The sequence below is a fragment of the Elephantulus edwardii genome, unplaced genomic scaffold (assembly GCF_000299155.1).
Source record: "Elephantulus edwardii isolate Elephantulus edwardi_28Jun2011 unplaced genomic scaffold, EleEdw1.0 scaffold00352, whole genome shotgun sequence".
In the NCBI taxonomy this organism is placed as follows: Eukaryota; Metazoa; Chordata; class Mammalia; order Macroscelidea; family Macroscelididae; genus Elephantulus; species Elephantulus edwardii.
The window spans coordinates 169989-192357 of record NW_006400102.1 but is presented as its reverse complement, the minus strand read 5'-3'; the positions used below and the strand labels follow the sequence as shown (position 1 = coordinate 192357).

General features: G+C 45.0%; 1 protein-coding gene across 1 annotated transcript in view; it reads left to right on the top strand.

The window, feature by feature from the left end:
- PHF2 (PHD finger protein 2) overlaps positions 1–22369 on the top strand; it is a 166701-nt gene that overhangs the window by 104286 nt on the left and 40046 nt on the right. The window contains exons 3-10 of the mRNA XM_006901937.1: positions 446–560; positions 10576–10736; positions 15015–15156; positions 16377–16563; positions 18720–18882; positions 19836–19923; positions 20368–20474; positions 22215–22306. Coding sequence (XP_006901999.1) covers positions 446–560; positions 10576–10736; positions 15015–15156; positions 16377–16563; positions 18720–18882; positions 19836–19923; positions 20368–20474; positions 22215–22306 — 1055 coding nt within the window. The remainder of the gene's footprint in view (positions 1–445; positions 561–10575; positions 10737–15014; positions 15157–16376; positions 16564–18719; positions 18883–19835; positions 19924–20367; positions 20475–22214; positions 22307–22369) is intronic.

The window sequence follows — 22369 nt, the reverse complement described above, 5'->3', positions numbered from 1 at the left end:
AGCAGGGGGTGAGAAGATGGCAGCAGTGAGCCCAGCTAAGGCGGTGTTGACAGTTCACCTCAGGAGCAGTGAGGCCAGAATCTTTGTTGAAAACATTCTCAGGAGGCTCTGTAGAGGCTTCAGTGATTCAAGTGTCTGAACATGAAAGGTTCCTGGAGATCCTAGGCTTCTGGGCCAGTGTTGTTGGATGGTGGGTCCATGGCAGAGCTAGGAAAGGGGAAGAGATCTGAGCAGGTGTAGAAGGACATCTTGAGTCTAGGGAATGGCAAGAGCGTGAGTGAGCCCTGATAGGAAAGTGCTGAGAGGTGGGTGGCAGCCCCAGAGAGACCCTCAGGCTTTCCTTGCTGCATCTGCAGACATGAGCCCCCATCCTTTTGGGTTTGTATCCCGACTCCCAGGGTCTCCATATGGAGAGCAGTAACTGATCCCTGTCCCTTCTCCACAGTAAAGAAGAAGCGGAGCTGGCACAAACATGAACAGGGGCCAAACCCTGATGTCAAGCCTGTGCAGAACGGCAGCCAGCTCTTCATAAAGGAACTGCGAAGCCGGACCTTCCCCAGGTGGGTGGCCTAGTGAGGAGAACCCTTGAGGCCATTGCTTGCCCACCCACTGTGTGCAGGCCTGGAGGTCTGGAGAGTCTACCCAAGGGAGTTTGAGGTGGCAGAGGAGGTGGCCCTTGTCTGTGGGACAGCTTCACTGGCCCACAGATATCTTCACTCCTGAGTTGATGCCCAACTTCTCCCTCCTTACAGAGTTTCCTCCATAAGGATCCATGTTGCTAGCAACTCTTTTGAGGAGAGTATCATTGCAGAAAGCTTTTTCTCTACTTAGAGATAGGAGAGAAGGCCCCACATCCTGTTGCCTTTAAACTGAATGTGCTCACCCCTGTCCAGGTGCACCAAGCCTCTCTCCCGAATGCTGTGATCCATTTGAAGTCAAGGCCATTGTTCTCACATGATGAGCCAGAACAAGGGGTTCTGCTGGCTGAGAGCCTCCCTTTGGAAAGTCTGTTAGATCAGAAACTCCCAAGTCTGCTATCATGTTATTTTAACTCTTTCTCATTAATTGGATTTTTAGCTTATTATGATAAAGAAGAGATTTGCATATTTCCATATTAGTCAATTATCAGGTATTCTTTAATTTTTAGGGTATTTCTTCTTATGCTTTGATCTAACTTTTTACCTTCCTTGATAGTATCCTTTGAAGCACAAACAGGGTAGAGAGAATGGTACAGCAATGAACGAATGAAAACCCAAAATCCCTATAAATGTTCATTAATACTAATAAAATTTAATAAAAAAAATTTTTTTTTGACAAATTTAGTTCCAATTTGTCTATTTTCCCTTGGTTACTTGTGCTTTTGGTGTCATCTAAGAATTTGTTGTCAAATTCAATACATGAAGATTTACTTTTATCTTTTCTTCTACTTTTGCTTGTAAAGTAGATCTTTGATCCATTTTGAGTTAATTTTTATAAATGGTGTGAATGAGAGATCCATTGTCGTAGGACTATTTGTGCAGTAGACTGTTCTCTCCTCTATTGAATTATCTTGGCAATCTTACTGAAAATCAGTTAATTATAAATGTGAAAGTTCATTTCTGTAATCTTGCTTCTATTCCATTGATAAATTTGTTCTCCTTGTCGTGGGTACTGCAGCTTTGTAATGAACTTCGGAATTGCCAGATATGATTCTCTTAACTTTACTTTTAATTATCATCTTTGGCCTTGCTTATTCTAGTTTCCTTGTGTTTTAGTATGAATTCTTGTTAATTTCTGCAAAGAAGCCAGACAGCTAGGATTTTGATACTGTGTTGATCTATTCACTGGTTTTCCATTGATTCTTACATCCCACTACTTTCTTCTAGATTTTCTTTCTTGCTACAAATATCCTTGTTTGTCGTTTGACATCTGTTATTGCTGGTATGATATCTGTTTTCAGCTTAACTGCTGGTCTTTCTTGGAGAAGGAGCAAATGATGTTTGTTTTTTTACCTTTGAAAATATTTGTTTGTTTCATTATCTTTGATGTACCATAGTTGTTGTTGTTATGTGCCATCAAGTTGTCTATGACTCGTTGCAACAATAGTTCTGAATAGTACAGTAGTTCTGAATCCTACCCTATACTGAGCTAGTCTCACTGACTCTGACACTTCCCACCACATGACCCCTGCTATGGTGTCAGTCCATCTCATTCGAAATCTTTCTCTCCTCTACTTGGCCACATGCCCTAAGTATGTGAGATGGAGCTTTAAAATCCTTGTCTCCAAGGAGAAGCTTGGTTTCATCCTCTTCAAGCATACCTCTTCTTTTGACAGTCTATGTTATGCTCAATATTCTTCTCCAGCATCACAATTCAAAGGCATACGTTCTTCTTTTGTCATCCTTAGTCATTGCCCAGCTTTCTGATGTGTTTTAAGTAATTGCAAAGACCATGACCTGGGTCAGGCACACCTTAGTCTCTAGACTGATATAATTTCTTTTTACTTTTTCTTAGTACTTCAGAGTTTTCTGACAACAGACTTCCCCAATACAATTCATCTTTTGATTTCCTGACTGCTGGTACCAAGAGTATTGATTGTGGAGCTGAGCAAGCTGAAATTGTTAAAATCACTTCTCCATCTATAATGGTGCTGTCATTTGGCCCACTGGTGAGAATCTTTGTCTGCTTGATGTTGAGCTTCAATCAGTATTGCAAACTGCAGTCCTTGACATCTGCAGCAAATGTTTCAGGTCCTCCTCAGTTTAGGTAATCAAGGTTGTGCTGTCTGTATAATGCAGGTTGTTAATGAGTCTTCCTCCAATCCTGATGCCACATTCCTCCTCATAAAGTCCAGCCCTCAGAATAATCTGTTCCACATACAGATTGAAAAGGTATGGAGACAGGATGCATCCCTGATCAACTCCTTTCCTGATTTTGAACCATGCAGTGTTTCCTTGCTCTGTTCAGATGTCTGCCTCCTGGTCCAAGTATAGGTTTTGCATGAGCATAATCAAGTGTCCTGGAATCCCTATTCTCCTCAAGGTTAGCCACTTTGTTGTGATCCACACAGTCAAATGCCCTTGCATAGTTACTGAAACAAAGAGAGACATTCTTCTGGTACTCTTAGTTTTAGCCAATATCCATTTGACATTGGTGGTAATGTTTCTGGTGCCACGGCCTCTTCTAAACTTGGCTTGCATTTCTGGTAGTTCTGTCAGTATACTATGGTTCCAATCATTTTTGGATAATCTTCAGCAGGATTTTTCTTGCATTTGATATTAATGATACTATTTGATAATTTCCACACTGTCAGATGGAATGAGAATAAAAATAGATGTCTTCTAGTCAGTTTCCCTAGTATCTATCCTCCAGATTTCTTGGCACAACCTGGTGAATATGCCCAGGGCAGCATCTGTTTGTTGAAATATGTTAATTGGTATGCCATCAATTCCTAGGGCCTTGTTTTTTGCCATTTCCTTCAGACCAGTCTGAACTTTCTCCTTCATCACCATTGCCTCTTGGTTGTACATTGTTTCATGAGATTCTTCTGTATTGAACAGTTCTTTTCATACAGTAACTCTGTCTAGTCCTTCCATCTTTTAATGCTTCTTAGATCATTCAGTATTCTGCTCATAGCATCCTTAAGTATTGCAACTCGAGGTTTGAGTTTGTTCCTCAGTTCCTTCAGCTTAAGAAATGCTGAGCAAATTTGGACTTTTTGATTTTCTGACTGCAGCTCTTTTACATAATTTCTTTCTAATACTTTGTCTTCTTGAGCTGTCCTTTGAAATCTTTTATTTGGCTCCTTAGCTTACTGCTTTCCTCTCTTTACTTTGACTTCTCGTTGTTCTAGTGCAATATTCAGAGTTGCTGTTGACATCCATCTTGGTCTTTTCTTCCTCCTCTCTCTTAGTAATGACCTTTTGCATTGTTCATGGATGATATTCTTGATATTCTCCCACAGCTCATCTGATCTTCGTTCATTTGTGTTCAGGCCTTGAAACTGTTACTGAGATGGTTTTTAAATTCTGTTGGGATAGACTCCATGCCAAATTGTGGGTTTGATTTAAACTCCTTTAGTTTAAATTGGACTAGCATATATGAGTAGTTGATGGTCTGTTCCACAATCAGTGCCTAGCCTAGTTTTCACAACTTCTGTGTTTGAGCATCTCCAGTGATTCTTTCCACAGATGCACTCTAATAAAATATACTTTTATCTTTATTTATCTTCCTCAAGACTCAGAGCCGTAAATATAAGGAGTCATATCTCAGTTCTGAAAAATATTGTTTTTCTTTTAACAGCACCTGTGCAATCTATTATCGTTCAGATTTACAAACTTTTTCAGCTTAAAACCCCAAATTTATTTCCATTGAGTTGAAACGGATAGCTGATCCTCTGGATAATCCACTGAATTTTGTATTTCAACTATTGTATTTTTCACTTCTAGAATGCATTATTATTTTTTCATATTGCTTGTTCTTTTAAAAAAAAGCTGCTCTTCTAAATTCTACCCTTATCTTTCTATCTTTAAAATATTTGTCTTAAAGATTCCATTTTTTCTTTCAGATTCCATTTTTAAAAAATCCTCATTACTGTCAAGTTGGAACTAACTCCGTAGATGGCCCTCAGCAGATTTATTTTGGGGCTGTAAATTACCTGAGAGGAAATTGGCCATCTTTCTCCCATTGAGCCACTGGTAGATTGGAACTACCTACCTGACTTTGAGTTGGTGGAATAATTCCTTACCCTCTGGGTCACCAGAGATTATTTTTATTATTCTCAGTGCTTTATTTAACAAATTTCCTTTTTTTTAACTGCTTTTTTTAAAAATTAATTTTGATAAACATTTATAGAGTCTTAGGGTTTCCAGTCATTCATTGTTGTACTTTAACAAATTTCTTTTATATTGGTTTGTATCCTCAGTTCCTAAGGTGGTCTTTTCGCTGGTTGTGTCTGCTGACTTTATCCCAGTAGTTTGCTTGTTAAGTGGGCAGTAGTTTTTTCAAAGAACTCTTTAACAGCCCAGCACATTGCAGCCATGGGAGCCGAAATGTGCTTGGCTGTTGATTTGCTCCTCAAGGGTAGTATTCTGTTGCTTTTTGCCAGGCCCTTCTGTGTCTCACTGCTCCAGATTTCAGTTCCCAGTTCATCAGTGTGAATCAGACATTCTCAGCTGAGGGCTTGAGGGCATGTGATTTAGAAATGACTTTTTACTCTTGTTCCCAGTAAATGATGATCTTCCTGTATACTTCCATTTGTATTTTGCACAATCCTTGCAGAGATAATTGCCTGCACATTTTCTTTTCTCCTTTGTCTTCTTTCTTTTGTTCCTTCTTGTGTATTATTTCCCCCACTCTCCACTGCTTTAGGGTTCCACTAGTCTCTGGCAGACCAATAATCCTGGTCTTTTTAATTAGTTTTCATATAATATATATTGTGCTTCATTCATGTACGTTGTATTTCACATAATTACTATTGATCAGTACCTTTTATCACCCTGTTTTATCAGATTCACATTACACCTTTCCCCACTCCAACATCATCTATCCACTAATCTCTGCTGCCCTGGTGGGATTTTTTTACTTCCCTTGCTCTCCTGCCAAGCCTCCTTCTCCTTTTTCCCTTTTGAACAGCAGTACACATCCTCTTCCTATTTGATAATCACAATAGCCATGTTGTCCTTTTGCCAATTCTTCCCAGGTTGATCTGGTTTATTACTTTCATAAGGCCATTTTCGTCTTCATATAGTCCAGTTTCTTGGATTATTTACTTGTAATACAGATTGAGTAAGTATGGTAAAAGCATATAACCCTGCTACATACTTTTCTTGATTTTAAGCCACGCTGAATCTGTTATTGCTCCATGTACAGGTTCCTCATGAGCATAGTTAAGTGTTCTAATATTTACATTCTTAACAATATTATCCATAATTTGCTACAGTCCACACAACTGAACGCCTTGATTAGTAAGACACAAGTAAACATTTCTCTGGTGTCCTCTGTTTTTAGCCAAGAGCCATCTGATATCAGCAGTGATGTACCTCATTCCATATCCTCTTCTCAGTCTGGCTTAAATTTCTGACAGTTTCTTGCCATGTACTGCTGCAATAGTTTTCGCATTATCTTCAGAAAAATTTTACTTCCATATGAAGTTAATAATGTTTGATCATTTCTGTATTCTGTTGGATTACCTTTCTTTGGAATGGCACAAACATGGATCTCTTTGTCATTTAGCCTACTCACTACCTTTTAGATTTCTTGGCACAGATGAATGAGCACCTTCAGCCTTGCATCCATTTGTTGAAAAATTTCAGCTGGTTTTCTGACAATTCCTAGAGACTTCTTTTTGCCAGTGCCTTCAATGCAGTTTAGGCTTCCTTGAGCACCACCGGTTCTTGATCATATTCTACCTCCTGAAATGATTGGATACTGATTAATGGTTTTTCTCATATGGCGACTCTTCTTACAATGTTTTCTTTAGCCAGAAGAATCAGTCCTCCATTGTTGCAGTGATCTTTATGAATTTCAAAGGAGTTGTTCATATCGACTGTTCCCTCGCTTTCTGGATGTAGCTTTCATCTAGGACATGTCTGAGTTGTGTCATTAAGTTGGTGCTGGAGAGGGCCAGCCAAATGGTGAGAGACATCTCTCTATCTCCCTATCTCTTTGTCTCCCCCTGTAGCTCTCTGTTTTTGTGTCTCCTCTGTCACTCTTGATATTGAGCTGCTCCAGCATTTTTTCCCACAGATGTAATCAATCTGATTCCTATGCATACCATTAGGTGAAATCCATGTGTATAACTTGCGTTTATGTTTCTTATAAAATGTATTTGTAATGAATAAGTCATTGATTGTGCAAAATTCAATCATTCTATCTCCAGCTTAATATCTGTCATCAAGTCTATGTTTTCCAACTACTGATTCTTCTTCTCTGTTCCTAACTGTTGCATTACAGTCACTCATTACTATCAATGCATCTTGATTGCATGTTCGATTGTTCTCTGACTGTAAAAGTTGGTAGAAATAATCTATCTATTCTTCTTTGGCTCTGGTTGTTGGTGCATATATCTGAATGATAGTGGTATTCACTAGACTTCCTTATAAGTGTATGGATAGTATCCTGTCACTCACAATGTTGTACTTCAAGATGGATCTAGAAATTACTTTTTTAACTATGAAAGCAACTCCATTTATTCTCGCCTTTTCATCTCCGGAGTAATATATCATATGATCATCTGACTCAAAATGCCCTATGCCGGTCCATCTCATCTCTTCAATGTCTACTATGTCAATATTTATGCATTCCATTTCTTTCTTAACAATATCTAATTTTCCTACATTCATGGTTCTCATATTCCATGTTCCAATCACCAGTGTCTGCTTACAACTGTTCCTCTTCCTTTCTATTTCCATACTTGAAAGTTCTTACCTCATTTGCCCTCTCTGTTAGTCTGCTTATATTCTGTTTTACATAGGGTTTTCAGGGGCCTGCTATTTCAGAAGTGTATGGCCAATCCTTTTTCCTCGTCTGTCTTAATCGGAATGTTAAGATTTAGAGGAGTATCTGACAAGCAATTTATAGTACAGTGAAAGATAAATCCCTCATTGTGGAGATAACCATTAGTTACAATGTTGTCCCTGTCCTTGGCCCAGTGTCTTGACCTACATATTTGCCAGCTCCACCCTCCACCAGGATACCCCTTCACTTCTACTGAATCCCTTCAGCATTTATCTTCCATTGTCCAACCCTTGATCTGAAAGCTTATATCTGAAACTTTCTTGGCTTCTGTGATTCCAAACATGTCAGCTGCTGACAATTTCTTGTGCTGGGGTCAATGTCTCTTAAGTTTAGTGGTAATGATTGTAAAAAAACAAACAATAAACCAAACCGCTGGAGAAGCTCAATATCGACTGTCAAAACTAGGCCAGGAGCTGATTGTGGAACAGACCACCAACTACTCATATGTAAGTTCAAGCTGAAGCTGAGGAAAATTAAACTGAATCCATGGGAACCAAAATATGACTTTGAGTTCATCCCACCTGAATTTCAGAACCATCTCAGAAACAGGTTTGAGGCCTTGAACACTAATGAGCGAAGACCTAATGAGTTGTGGGAGGATGCCAAATGTATCATCCAGGAAGAGTGCAGATGGTCATTACCAAAACAGAAGAGAAAAAAAAAGACCAAAATGGATGTCAGAAGAAACTCTGAAGATTGTACTGGCGTGCAGAGAAGCCAAAGCACAAGGAAGAATTCAAGACACTAAAGAGCTGAACAGAAGATTCCAAAAGGCAGCACAGGATGACAAAGCAAAATATTACAATGAAATGTGTAAGGAACTGGAGTGGGAAAATAAAAAAGCCGAACTCGCTCAGCATATCTTAAGCTCAAGGAACTAAAGAACAAATTCAAACCTCGAGTTGTTATAATCAAGGATGCTTTAGGCAGAATATTAGATAATCCAGGAAGTATTAAAAGAAGATGGAAAGAATATACCAAGTCACTGTATTAAAAAGAATTGACAGACACAGAAGAATTTAATGAAATAACATATGAGCAAGAACCTATGGTGATGAAGGAAGAAGTTCAAACTGCTTTGAAGGAAATAGCAAAAAATAAGGCCCAGGAACAGATGGTATACCAGTTGACATAGTTCAGCTAACAGATGCAGCCCTGGATGTGCTCCCCAAGTTATGCCAAGAAATCTGGAGAACAACCACTTGGCCAACTGACTGGAAGAGATCTATATTTGTTCCCATCCCAAAGAAGGGTGACCCAACAGAGTGTGGAAACTATAGAACAGTATCATTGATTTCACACACAAGCAAGATTCTACTGAAGATTATAAAAAAACGACTGGAACTGCACATCAGCAGAGAATTGCCAGAAGTCCAGGCTGGGTTTAGAAGGGGTTGTGGTACAAGGGATATTGTAGCTGATGTTAGATGGATCTTAGCTGAAAACAGGGAATACCAGAAGAATGTCTATCTGTGTTTGATTGATTATGCAAAGGCATTTGACTGTGTGGATCATAACAAACTGTGGCTTACTCTGACAAGAATGGGTATCCCAGAACACTTGGTCGTGCTAAGGAGAAACCTATACTTGGACCAAGAGGCAGTCATCAGAACAGAGCAGGGAAACACTGCATGCTTCAGAATTGGGAAAGGTGTACGCCAGGGATGTGTCCTATCTCCATACCTTTTCAACCTGTATGCAGAACAGATTATCCGAGAGGCTGGGTTCTATGAGGAGAAGTGTGGTGTCAGGATTGGTGGAAGATCTAGTAACAGTCTGCGTTATGCAGATGACACAACCCTGCTTGCTGAAACTGAGGAGGACCTGAAGTGCTTGCTGCAGAGAGTCAAGGACTGCAGTCTCCAGTATGGATTGAGGCTCAATGTCAAGAAGATAAAGATTCTCACCACTGGACCAATTGGTAACGTTAGGATGGATGGTGAAAAGATTGAGATTGTTAACAGCTTTAGTCTGCTTGGCTCCACGGTCAAAACTCTTGGCACCAGTAGCCAGTAAATAAAAAAAAAAACGTATTGCTATGGGAAAGTCTGCTGTTAGGGACCTCTCCAGGGTACTGAGAGTTGGACAATGACTAAGGAGGATAGAAGAATTGATGCCTTAGAGCTGTGGTTCTGGAGAAGAGTATTGAATGTACCCTGGACTGCCACGAAAACAAACATTCACCCTGGAGAGGGTTAAACCAGACTGCTCCTTGGAGGCAAGGATTCTGAGGCTTCGTCTGACATACTTTGGACATGTTGTAAGGAGGGAGAGGTCCTTGGAGAGGGACATCATGGTTGGGAGTGTGGAGGGTCTGTGCAAGAGGCGAAGACCCTCTATAAGGTGGATTGATTCAGTGACCGGGGTAATCAGGATGGGTGTGTCAGAGGCAGTGCGATTGGCACAGGATAGAGCAGGGTTTAGGGCTGTTGTACATAGGGTCGCTATGAGTTACAAGTGACTCGACAGCACATAACAACAACAGCAACTGTCACTCTTGCCTCTCTTGGTGTCTATTCCCTTGTCTCTCTCTATCTCTGTTTTCCCATCTCTCCATTTCTTTTTTTCTCTGCCTTCATGCCTCTGTGTTTGTCTCTCTGTCTCTGTCTTTCTCTCCCTGTCTCTCTCTCTTGCCGTCTTTTGTCTCTTCCGTCTTTTATGTCTCTCCACCTTGACAACTGCTTTATGTCTTCCTATCTCTGTGCCATAGAGAACTGTACCTGAGTTTCCCTCTGTCCCTGTCTCTGTGGATCCTAGTCAGTTACCACATCTTCCTAGATCTTGAGTTTGTTGGGCCAGGTGTCTCTAGTCCCTCTTCCCCACTCGACTCCCTTTCAGTCCCAGCTGCAGAGCCCTAGTGTTAGAGCATATTTGAACTGTGGTCCCAGTCCACTTAGCCTGGCTTTCTAAAGCCCTTGAATGAACCTGGAATGTGTGGGCAACGGTAGGCAAGAGAGTAGTGCTGGTGCCTGTAATCCCTGCCTGTCTGCCTCCACGTCCCTGCCTGACTGGTGAGAATACTTGGTTATGGTCTGTGAACTAGTGTGACTGTTGCTCTAACGTGTACTCCTCCTGCAGTTCAGAGGATGTGGTTGTCCGTGTGCCTGGCAACCAGCTCACGCTGGGCTACATGGAGGAGCATGGCTTCACTGAGCCCATCCTTGTTCCCAAGAAGGATGGACTGGGCCTGGCTGTACCAGCCCCTACTTTCTATGTCAGTGATGTGGAGAACTATGTGGGTAAGTGTTCTTCCTGGGTTGAGTGGTTTGGATTCATGTGGGTGGATGTTCAGATCCCATGCCCATGCATCCCAGGGTGTACCAGATTTGCATGGGATCACAGGGTCCTTGCCGGTGTTAAGGGGAGTGCAGTTGGTTGAGGCTTGTATTTTGTGTGAGATTCTCAGCTTCTTAGACACAGGAGTCATGTGTGACACTGCCGCCCCTTCAGTTTTTCTGGCTGCATAGCCAGGGGTTGATCTTGGGACTCCAGGATTTGGTGTTTCTGCTAGAGCCCACTGTTGTTGTTGTTGTTGTTGTGGAACCAACTCATTGCTGGCCCTCTGACAAGTTGTTCAGAGACAATTAATTACACAGGAGGAGATTGCCCATCTTTCTCCTGTGGAGCAGCTGGTGGATTCAAACATCATGCCTTTGGGATTACAGGGCAGCTTCTTACCACTAGGTCAGCAGAACTCCCTAGAGTCCACCATAGTTGGACTTGTATAGTGTTGCCATGCCAGGAAGGCCCATAAGTGGGAAATACCTATCTGAACATTAGTCCTGCAGCCAGCCTGAGGCCTGGCTGTCCCCAGCTGAGCCTGCCAAGAGTGACCAGTAGCCAGCTAGTCTAGCTTGAGGCTTTCAGTGCTGCTGAGACCCTAGGTGCTTGCAAAGAGAAGGAAAAATCCAGAAAAGATGGTGCTCAGGCCAGCCCCCAAGGCTGCTCCCTGCAATGCGAGTGCTTGGCCCTGGGCATTTGTAAACTTCAGAGTCTGTTATCTAGCACTGTTGAACACAAGTTCTACAGTTGGAGTCAGGATCTGGCATCACTTTATCAGTTTTTAGCACAGATTCCATGACTCACTATAGACTCTATTCTAAAGACTGTCATAGGCTGGTTCTAACTCAAGCTGGACACCTCTTTTTGTTTTTATTGTTATTGACCTTTATTATCAATATCAGTATAAATAAAACTTTTGAACATCTGTAAATGAATACCCAAGAGATAATATCAGCAAATGACCTTTGCAGCACATATCACTAAAGCCTTAATGAAGGTTGAATGTAACTTGAACACAGTTGTAAATCAGGGGTGCCTGAGCTGCCTGCTGTGCTTGTAGCTACCTTGGTCCCTACCACCACCCTTCCTCTCTTTCTGGGGTGTGTATCACTTTTATACCTCAGGAGTGATTAGGTTGAGGATCTCCTCCTTGCTGGCATGGTTTCACTGACATAATGTTTCCGACAGGACCATGTTGACAGGTGTGGCTTGCACAGCTGAAGTAACCTATTCTCTGCCCCTGCCCAGAGCTGAATGCAGGAGGAAAAATCTCTACTGGTAGAGATGACTTCAGACTTCTATGGCTTTATTTTCTCTTTAATCGATTTTGGTTTAGAGCAATTTTACATTTACAGAAAAGTCCCATGGCTTTATCTCTTGTGAACATCTTACCTTTCTGCATGCATTAGTTCAGAGTGATGGGCCAACAGTGATATATGTTATATGTGAAAGTGTGTGGCTCACTCAGATTCACTCTGCTGCTGAATGTTGGGTGACTTTGAACAAGTACTAATGTCCTGTCCTAGAACAGTATCATACAGAATAGTGTTTTTGCCCTAAAATACCCTATGAGGGTGCTGTTGCTTGCTTTTTGTTTTTAAAGAAATCTCTTTGTCATTATATTTTATGTGTATATCTGTAAAGTCATGGGGAATTTCCTCCTTGGAGGACCACAGGAACCATGAACCCTGCCAAGCTCAGCATCCCCACATGCTGAGGTTTCTGCCTCGTACTACAGCACTCTTTCTCCTGCGTTGTTTTAAAGCTGGCCTCTGCTCGGCACATCAGCCCCCCACTAAAACATTTAGGACAAACCTCCAGCAAGTGGCTTTTCAAAAACTTGCTCACAACACTACCATCACACTCCACAATGTAAGTGCTAATTCCTTAATCTCATCTAAGATCCAGTTTAGTTCTCCCTAGTGGCCTCAAATATCTTTTTACACCTGACTGTTTGAATAAGAATTCAAAGAAGACTCACACATTGCGTTTGATTGTTGTGCCTCCATATGTAAGTCTTTGGCGTCACTGCTTCATTCTGTATGCTTGTTGAAGAAGCAGTGTTGGTGGACTTGTAGAATGCTTACATTTTTTATTTGGTGACAGTTGCCTTGTCATTTAATGTACTTCTCTGTCCCTGTAGTCAGATGGAGACTGTGTCTAGTTCATCTTGAGGCAGGCCCATGGTCCCTGCCTCTCAGGCCCTGTTCCTCCTGGTCTCCTGCTGGACTGTTCTAGCCTCATTTACAGACACTACTTCCCATAAGCCTTCTCCCTGACAGTCTGACCACCTACTGGGAATTTATGCAAAAGGAATGTTCTATCACTTCTTTCCTTTATCAACTCAGTCTTCTAACAAGCTCCTCTTAGTATTTATTTTGTTATCCAGAGATTTCTGGACATACTTACACAAGAAAGATTACTCTTTGTTTATCTGTAATTCACATATAACTGAGAGACCTATATATTCATCTGTGAAACTGGCTACCTCCCATTAATCTCCACCTTGTGCTGTGTCCCAGGTTGTTCTCAGGACCATCCAAGGAAGGACAATACAGGGACCTCACTAAGCATGGGAACATCAGCGAGTAGAGTTAGAAAATAGAGCCTCAGAGTTCCAGCCTTTTCCTCAGCAGTACAGCCATGGTGTACTGCAGAGGGCAAGTGACAGTGTGTGAGCATGAGTGTGTAAGAGTGCCAGTGAGCCATGTGCTATGTGCATGTGCACATGTATGTGTGTGCATGGCAGTGTGACTATGAAGATGTGAGGGCTTGAGTATACGTACGAGTGTGTGTGAATATATGAGAATGTGAGGGCATGAGTATATGTGGGAGTGTGTAGAATATGTGAGGATGTGAGGGGATGAGTATATATGTGTGAGTGTGTGAATATATGAATATATGAGGATGTGAGGGCTTGAGTATACATCAAAGTATGTGTGAATATGTGAGCATATGAGTATACGTGGGAGTGTGTTTAAATATGTGAGGATGTGAGGGCATGAGTATATGAGAATGAATATGTGATGATATGAAGGCATATGTGGGAATGCTTATGAATATGTGAGGGCATTAGTAGACATGGAATGTGTTATAACTGAGGGCATGAGTATATGTGGGAGTATGTATGAATATGTGGATGTGAGGGCATGAGTATACATGCGAGTATGTGTGAATATGTGAGCATGCAAGGGCATGAATATACATGGGAGTGTGTGTGGATGTGAGGGCATGAAGATGCATGTGTAAGACAGTATGTGTGTGAGTGTGAATACATGAGGAAGTATGTGTGAGCATAAGAGTGTGTCAGAATATGCATGTGAGAATGTGAGTTTGAGGGCATGAGTATATGTGTCTATTTGAGTTTGTGTGTGAGAGAGAATATGTGTGTGAATATGTGAGGATGTAAAGGCATGACTACATGGGTATTTGAGAGAAAGTATAAGTGTGTAAATGAGAATCTGAGGGCATGATTATGTTTGCGTATATGAGACAGTATAGTATGCATGAGTACTTGGAGTGAATATGTGAGGATGTCAAGTCATAAGTGTGTGTGTGAAAAAGTACGTGTGTGAGGATATGAGGGCATGAGTATCCATGTGAGAGTGTGCATGTGTGTGAGAGTATGCATGACAGAAGGTGTGGATATGGAGGATATGAGGCATAATATATGCATGTGAGTGTGAATATGTGAGGACATGAATTTGTGTGTGTGAGAGTGAATGTATATGAGAAATTTTGCATGAATGTGTGTATGTGTATGCAAGTGAGAGGGTATGTGTGTGTGTGTGAATGTATGCATGTGTATCTGAGCATACATGTGTAGGTGAGTGTGTGTATGTATGTATGTTGAGAGTGCATGTGAATGTGTATGAGAGAAACTGCATGAGTGTGTATCTGTGAGTATTTGTGCTTGTGTGAGTGTGTATGTAACAATATGAGTGTGTGAGCCTGTGTATGTGCATGTGTGTATATGAGAGTGTGAGCATGTATATGAAAGAATGTGTGAGCGTGTGTGAATTATGAGTGTGTGTGAGCATGTGTATGAACATGTTATGTAATATAGTTTGTATGTGTGATGTGTATGTGGTGTGTGTGAGCATGTGTGTATGAGAATATGTATGTGTGAGCATGTGTATGAGACAAAGAACATGAGTCTGCACACTGCATTTGCCCCTGAGGAGGGGCCACGTGCATCTCCCTGGGAAAGGCTCACCTCTTGTCTGGCCTCTCAGGTCCAGAACGGAGTGTGGATGTGACAGATGTGACCAAGCAGAAGGATTGTAAGATGAAGCTGAAGGAATTTGTGGACTATTATTACAGTACAAACAGGAAGCGGGTCCTCAATGTCACCAACCTTGAGTTCTCTGACACCAGGTAAGCGACCATGGGGGCAAGGCTGCAGGGAGAATGCCTAACTCTGTGCTCCACCTCCCTCCCTGTCCCACAGGGGGTTTATGCTCTGAGCTCCTGGGCCTAGGGAGATAGGCTGGGTCCCAGAGGAGGCCTTCTGGGACCAGTCTGGTGTCCAAGCCTTGTGGGCATCTGACTGCAGTACATGAGCGACAGACACTTGCATCTGCTGCTGCCTCAGGTCATCCCCAGCACCGTCTTTCTGATTTCTGCCCTTACTCCCAGCTCCTCAGCACTGGAGGGGTGGGAAGTTTGTGAGTCATGACCAAATGAGGTTTGCGTAGAGTTTAGACAAGGTGGGGATGGGTTCTGGAGGTCAGAGGCCATTACAGTCCTTGAGGACTGTGTCCATGGGTAGAGGTGGGTGGTATAGCCCAGGATGACCCAGACAGAGCACAGTGGTCTTCTGTGTGGTATAGCCCATAAGCCAGACCCTCAGCAGTTCCAGGATACGTTGGAACATCAGGAGGAGGAGCAAGGGCAGAGATGAGGGCTCCATCAGGGACATTAGCCTTTGTGAAGGATAGCCTGGGGTCAAGAGGCAGCCAGGACCTGGCCCTGGACAGGCCTAGCCTTGCCTAAGTGGACATGGTCATGTGGTCATGGGTTCTTAAGTGATAACTGGTGTCCTTGTTCTGTCTACCTGAAACCCCTGGCCTTGGTGGCTCAGATGCAGGATTCTGCAGGTTATCTTGGGCAGTGTATTTTAATTGGATCTAAGGCTGCCCCTGCCCTTTCATTCTCTCTGGCTTTCGTGGGATGTGTTGGGGTACGACAAGTGTCTTCTCAGGCTTTAGAGAACCAAGATGCATGCCTGTGTGGTACAGGGGAGACTGTGTCCATGTGCACCAGTCACTCCCCACCTTGTATCATTATGGCCAGCTAGGACCACAATTATCTAACTCTTCAAGAAAAGTTGTTTTTGTTCTGGGAATGCGGTTAAAGATCAGGTATCTTGACCTTTTCCTTTTTCTTTCTCTGTACCTAGACATGTATTAGACACTTGCCATTGCCCCCAGTCTTGTGTGATTGGTTTATCCCTGTCCTCTTTGAACTTCAACTGATTGTATATAAACTGGACACAGAGTACCCTCTGTCCCCAATGTGGAGAAGAGTGGGAGGACTCTAAAGAGCCTCCCTCATGGTGATGCTGACTGGACTAACTGTGCTCTCCTTGCCCCTAGGATGTCCAGCTTTGTCGAGCCTCCTGACATTGTGAAGAAACTCTCTTGGGTAGAGAACTATTGGCCTGACGATGCTTTACTGGCCAAACCCAAAGTGACTAAGTACTGCCTCATCTGTGTGAAGGACAGCTACACTGACTTTCACATTGACTCTGGGGGTGCCTCTGCCTGGTACCATGTCCTCAAGGTGAATGCTAGCTGTGCATCTCTCCCAGACAGGCGTCATACAGTCTGTGGTCCCACCACTGTGGGGTCCAAGCTGGGATGCTCCCACATAAGGAAAGCCCATGGAGGACTCTGTTTTGAGGGTGGGCAGTGGTAGCCATTCTGGGTGGATATCTCATGCCTTCCTGCTCAGGGGCTGTGTGTTCCATGGACTGCTCTTGGTAATACTCATTTGTCAAGTAACCCAGTGAAAACTCCCTGGTGTCTGGCTCATGTGACTGGGGCTCCCTAGGAAGGAGAGGAGTTGGGGAGATGTCATGGAGGAAGTCCCACACAGTGCATCCCCGAGCCATCTGAAGACTCATATTGTGCTGTAACCCACTTGACAGTCTTGTTTGTGGTTGCTTTGAAGGCCAGGTTATAGTGCAGTTTCTGGACAGATGGATGTGTGATAACAGGCTGTGCTGTGGACTTTGCTGTGAACATGTCCACTTAGAGCCTTCCTGACTTCTGAATAGAGAAGTGAATGTGGACCCATAGTTTTATGTAGGGAAAGATTGTCCTCGGCCAAGACTAGCATGTAAGGACTAAGGGCCAGGATGTGTGTGAAGACTGAAGGCCCATATAAGTATGCGAGGACCAAGGTCTGGGACAAGGGTGTAAGAACCAAGGGTCTGTATGAGCATGTGTGGAAAAGGACCAGGATGCACCTGTGAGGACCAAGGACCGGCATGTGTGTTCGAGGACCGAGGGCCGGGGCAAGCATGCAGGGACTGAGGGCCAGGATGCACATGTGAAGACTAACGATGCAGAAGAACATATGATGAATAAAGATGAGCATGTGAAGCTTAAGAACCAGGATGGATGTATGAGGACTGAGGACCAAGATGTATGTACAAGGACTAGGGACCAGGACACGTGTGTGAGGACTGACATAGACACACATGTGAGGACTGAGGACCAGGGCACACATGCAAGTGCTGAGGACAAAGATGAATGAGCAAAGGTTGAAGACAAAGACAAGTGTGTGAGAATTAAAGACCAGGTTGAGGTGTGAGGACTGAGGGCCAGGATGAGCATGTGAGGTGTGAGGACTAAGGACACAGATGAGCATATGATGACTAAGGACAATGACAAGCACGTGAGAACCAAGGACCAGGTTGAATGTGTGAGGACTGAGGACCAGGGCATACATTCAAGGGCTGAGGACAAAGACAAGTGAGCAAGGGCTAAGGATGAGTATGCTAGGACTAAGGACAAGGACACACTTGTGAGGACTGAGGTCCAGGATGAGTGTGTGAGGACTAAGTGTGTGAGCATGCATGTGAGGACTAAGAACTGGGATGAGTGTGTGAGGAGTGAGGGCCAAAATGAGTATGCAAGGACTGAGGGCCAGGACATGCGTGAGTACTAAGAACTGGGATGAGTGTGCGTGGACTGAGGGCAAAGGATGGGTGTGCAAGGACGGAGGGCCAGGACACACATGTGAGGACTAATGTCTGAGACGCATGTTTGAGAACTGAGGGCTGGTTCGCGTTGTGAGGCTAAGAACCAAGAGGAGCATGTGAGGACTGAAGACAGGAACACATATGTGAGGACTGAGGGAGGGATGAATGTGCAGGGACTGAGGGCTGGGTCATGCATGTGAAGACTAAGGGTTGGGATGAATGTGCAAGAGCTAAGGACTAGGATGCAGTTGTGAGGACTAAGGACCAGAATGGGACATGCATGCCAGTACTAGGGACCAAGATGTGTGTGTGTGTGATAACTGAGGACAAAGACTAGTGAGGATTAGGAACAAAGATGAGCATGCAAGGACCGAGGACCAAGGTGAGTGTGTGAGGATTGAGGGCCAGGATGTATATATGAGGACTAAGGATAAGGATTTGCATGCCTGAGGAAAAGGACAAAGAAGAATGTGTGAGGACTAAAGACCAGGAAGAGTGTGTGAGGACAGAGGGCCGGGATGAGTGTGTGAGGATTAAGGACCTGGACGTGTATGAGGACAGAGTGCTGGGGCACTCGTGTGAGGACTAAGGGCCAGGATGAGTGAGCCAAGTGAATGTTGGTGCTGCGCCCCGGGCCCCAGGCATGGAGAGTCAGCATCCAGCAACCTTTCCAGCATGCGTGGTGTAGGGTAACTTCCTGAGTGTGGTGTGGCCTGTCCTTTTTTCACAGGGGGAGAAGATCTTTTATCTCATCAAGCCAGCATCAGCCAATCTCTCCCTCTACGAGCGCTGGCAGTCAGCCTCCAACCACAGTGAGATGTTCTTTGCGGACCAGGTGGACAAATGCTACAAGTGCACCCTCAAGCAGGGCCAAACACTGTTCATCCCGTCAGGTGGGACATCTAGCCCTCTCCGCCTGCTCATCTGCAGCTTTTTTGGTTTTCTTACATTGTGAGGCCTCTGTGGCCTGTGATGTCCCTTCCCTGTGCCTTGGCTCCTTTCTCTTGTGCCCTGAGAAAGAGGCCTTGCTGGCCCCTGACTGCTTGGGCCCCACTGGGACTCTACTGAAGCCACCACAGCAGTCTGGTAATGCCCAGAACCTGCTTCTCAGGAGGCCTGGGCGGCCCTGCTCTGCCTTAAGTAGGCACATTCCTATCCACACCCCTGTGGGCCTGCAGGAGACCTACAGGAGAGAGTAGAGTGGGGCCACTGTAGGGATATTTGTTCAGGACTTTCCAGAGACACCCAGGGGGAGGAACATGGCTACATGTGGTAGAAGCTTCCTATACCCATCTCCCACTACCCCTCGATGGCACTGTGGTAAATTTGACATTGCAGTGTTTTATCCACAGCTTCACTGCCTGTCTCCCAATGGCTTCTTATTTAATGGAACAGCATATTGTTAGTCATTCTTTAAAAGGGAACAGGACTAGCAGTCCCTCAGACTTTCTCACCCTGGTGCACTCCCCATTTTAAATTGAGGTCTTGAGTCTTTAGGTTTCTGATGGTCCCCCCTTTCTCTCCTCTGTCCCACTCCCCACCCCCCCCACCCCAGAGTCCCTGTTGTTTCCTTGAAGAGCTGAATGGCCCTGGGCCTAGGCCCTTGAGGAGAACCCAGGGACCTGGGGCCCATGACACTAGGGCATAGGAGGTCTGGGATAGGACTGGTTCCCTAATCTCTTCCCTCTTGGGCCTCATTGTCTTTGCGCCCAGGAGCCGGACTGATCAGTCTGTGCATGCTCCTGGGGGCTTCTGCTGCCCGAAGGGTCAGCTCCACACACATGGAGGGTAGAGTGGAGTCAAGGCTCATCAAGAACACTGGGGCCTAGTGGTGTCTGTCTCCTAGGCTGGATCTACGCCACCCTCACACCTGTGGACTGCCTGGCCTTTGCGGGACATTTCCTCCACAGCCTCAGTGTGGAGACGCAGATGAGGTAGTGCAGCCAGTGCCGCGCCTGCTTCCTGGGCTCTGCTGGCAGGTCCCCGCTGGGTCAGTGTGATGGGCACCTGCACCCACGCCCCGCCCCGCCCCACATGATGGCCTTGGGACAGCCCCTTAGTCCAAGGCCTCCTTGTGTGCATGGGGGAAGGAGGAGGGACACTCCCATCCTTATGAGAGGCTACTACAGGAGCCTGGATTTGGAATTGTCCAGGTTCAATTCTGGGATTTTGGGGCCCTTGGAAGGTTGGGCGCCTCTCTTTTCCAAAGTGCGGAGTCTCCCCTCTAGGAAAGACAGCCTCCTTATCCACTCCTGGGGACTCACAACCTCTCACCACACAGAGTGCTGGTGGGAAGCTTGCAGCCTGGGGCAGGCCAGTTCTCTAATCGGCCAGGATGGATCTCGGTGCACTAAAGTATACTTTGCTGTGCCTTTCAGAGCGTATGAAGTGGAGAGAAGGTTGAAACTTGGCAGCCTGACTCAATTTCCAAACTTTGAAACCGCCTGCTGGTACATGGGAAAGCACCTGCTAGAGGCCTTCAAAGGTAACATCAGGCATGTGTTCATCGGTGCATGTGTGTGAATTGTGGAAAGCCCGTTAAGGCCTTCAGAGGTCACATCAGGGGCGTTTGTGTGTGTATACATGCACATGTGTGTGAATTGTGGACGGCCCCTGTTAAGGTCTTCAGAGGTGCATCAGCTGTGTGTGTGTGTGTGGTTGTGGGTGTGCAGATGTGCACATGTGTGTGACTGTGCTCCTGGCCTTCAGAGGTGCATCAGCCATGTGGTGTGCACAAGTTGTGAATTGTGGACAACACCTGCTCAAGGCCTCCAGAGGTAATATCAGTCGTGTGTACATGTGCATGTGAATTGTGGAAAGCCCCTGCTCGAGGCCTTCAGAGGTGCATGAGCCATGTGTCTGTGCGTGTGGTGTGTGTGAGTCTGTAGGGTGTAGACACACATATACTCACATGTTCACTTTGTGGCATGTGCAGGCTGACTGGGAGGTGCACACATAATGCATACATGCATACTGTTGGAAAGAGATGCTTGCATGTCTGGCATAAGCACATGTCCACACATGTCTAAGGTGTGTGTATGCGCTGAGCTTCTCCGCGTCACAAGTGAGGAGGGCTGCAGCCCTGCCCTCCATCCCTAGTCATGCTCACCAGCCTCTGGCTTCAGAGGCCTTGCTAAGCTGCCCCGTTCTGCTTAAGTCTTTACCCTTCCTGCAGCAGTGTGAGGGAAACCATGTAGAGGAGGATTTTTACTTTGATTTAAGATTTTTCCCCCAGTGATGACTGTCCCAGAAAGTTGCTTTTATCAGGAAAATGGTACTTTTTCTTAGGAACTCTTCATTTTGACTCTTGAAAGGGTTCTAAGCATTCCTTAGTTTCTGTTGGCTGTGTTTTATCAACCTTTCCCCAAAATTGAAAGCCCTTAGCTGGGACCTTGGTGAAAGGGGTCCCACAAAAGCGGAGCAGGATCTGCTGTGGAGAGGCATTAGAGGGCCAAGTAGGGTTAGGAGGAGGGTCAAGGCAGGGGCAAGAGAAGGACCAGGTGGTGGCAGGAGGAGGGCCAGGTGGGAGTAGGAGGAGGGTCAGGTGGGAGCAAGAGGAGGGTCAAGTGGGGGCAGGAGGAGGACCAGGTGGGAGCAGGAGGAGGACCAGGTAGATGGAGCCAGTGGCCCCAGGCTCAAGCAAATGAAAGCTGCTTTCCTGCCAAGTGGCTCCAAGTGGTTGGTTGAACTCTTTTTAACTAGAGTCAGCTCTAGCAGAGTTGACAGCAGTAACTTTCCATGAGGTTGACAGTCTTGTCTCAGGAGAGGGTGTCAGGATGAGTGGGGTTAGCATAGGGCTGCAGAGGTCAGAGTCCATGTTGGAGCCCCTGCAGGTGCTTGCTGACTGCTCTCCCATCTTGGATAATCCTGACCTCTGTGGCTTGGAGAGGGAGTCACAGGCCTACCTTTAGACTATTCTGAAGGTGGAATAAGTTATGCCTGTAAGCATGTGGCTGTCAAACCAGGGCCTGTGGTTGCCTGAGAAGAGGTCTTAAGCTGAGGTAGCAGGTCAGGCACAGACCAGGAGCTTGGTGACCAAGCCATTGATGGTCAACAGCGTGAGAAGCTACCTCAGCATTCAGGACATAGGTCCTCCAGGTTCTAAGAGGAACCGTTGACAGTTGGGCTGCCCTTATGGGTGAAGACCTGGCTGCTGATGCCCTGGGGTGGTGGTAGCTGCTGGGAAGGTGGGCAGGACCCCCAAGGTCATCCATTTGTCTTTCAGGTTCTCACAAATCTGGGAAGCAATTGCCTCCTCATTTAGTCCAAGGAGCTAAAATTCTTAATGGTGCTTTCAGATCATGGACTAAGAAACAGGTAGGTGAAGCACCACCTTAGGGCATAGAGGGATGGCAGAGGAGCTGCGAGGCTGGGGTAGCC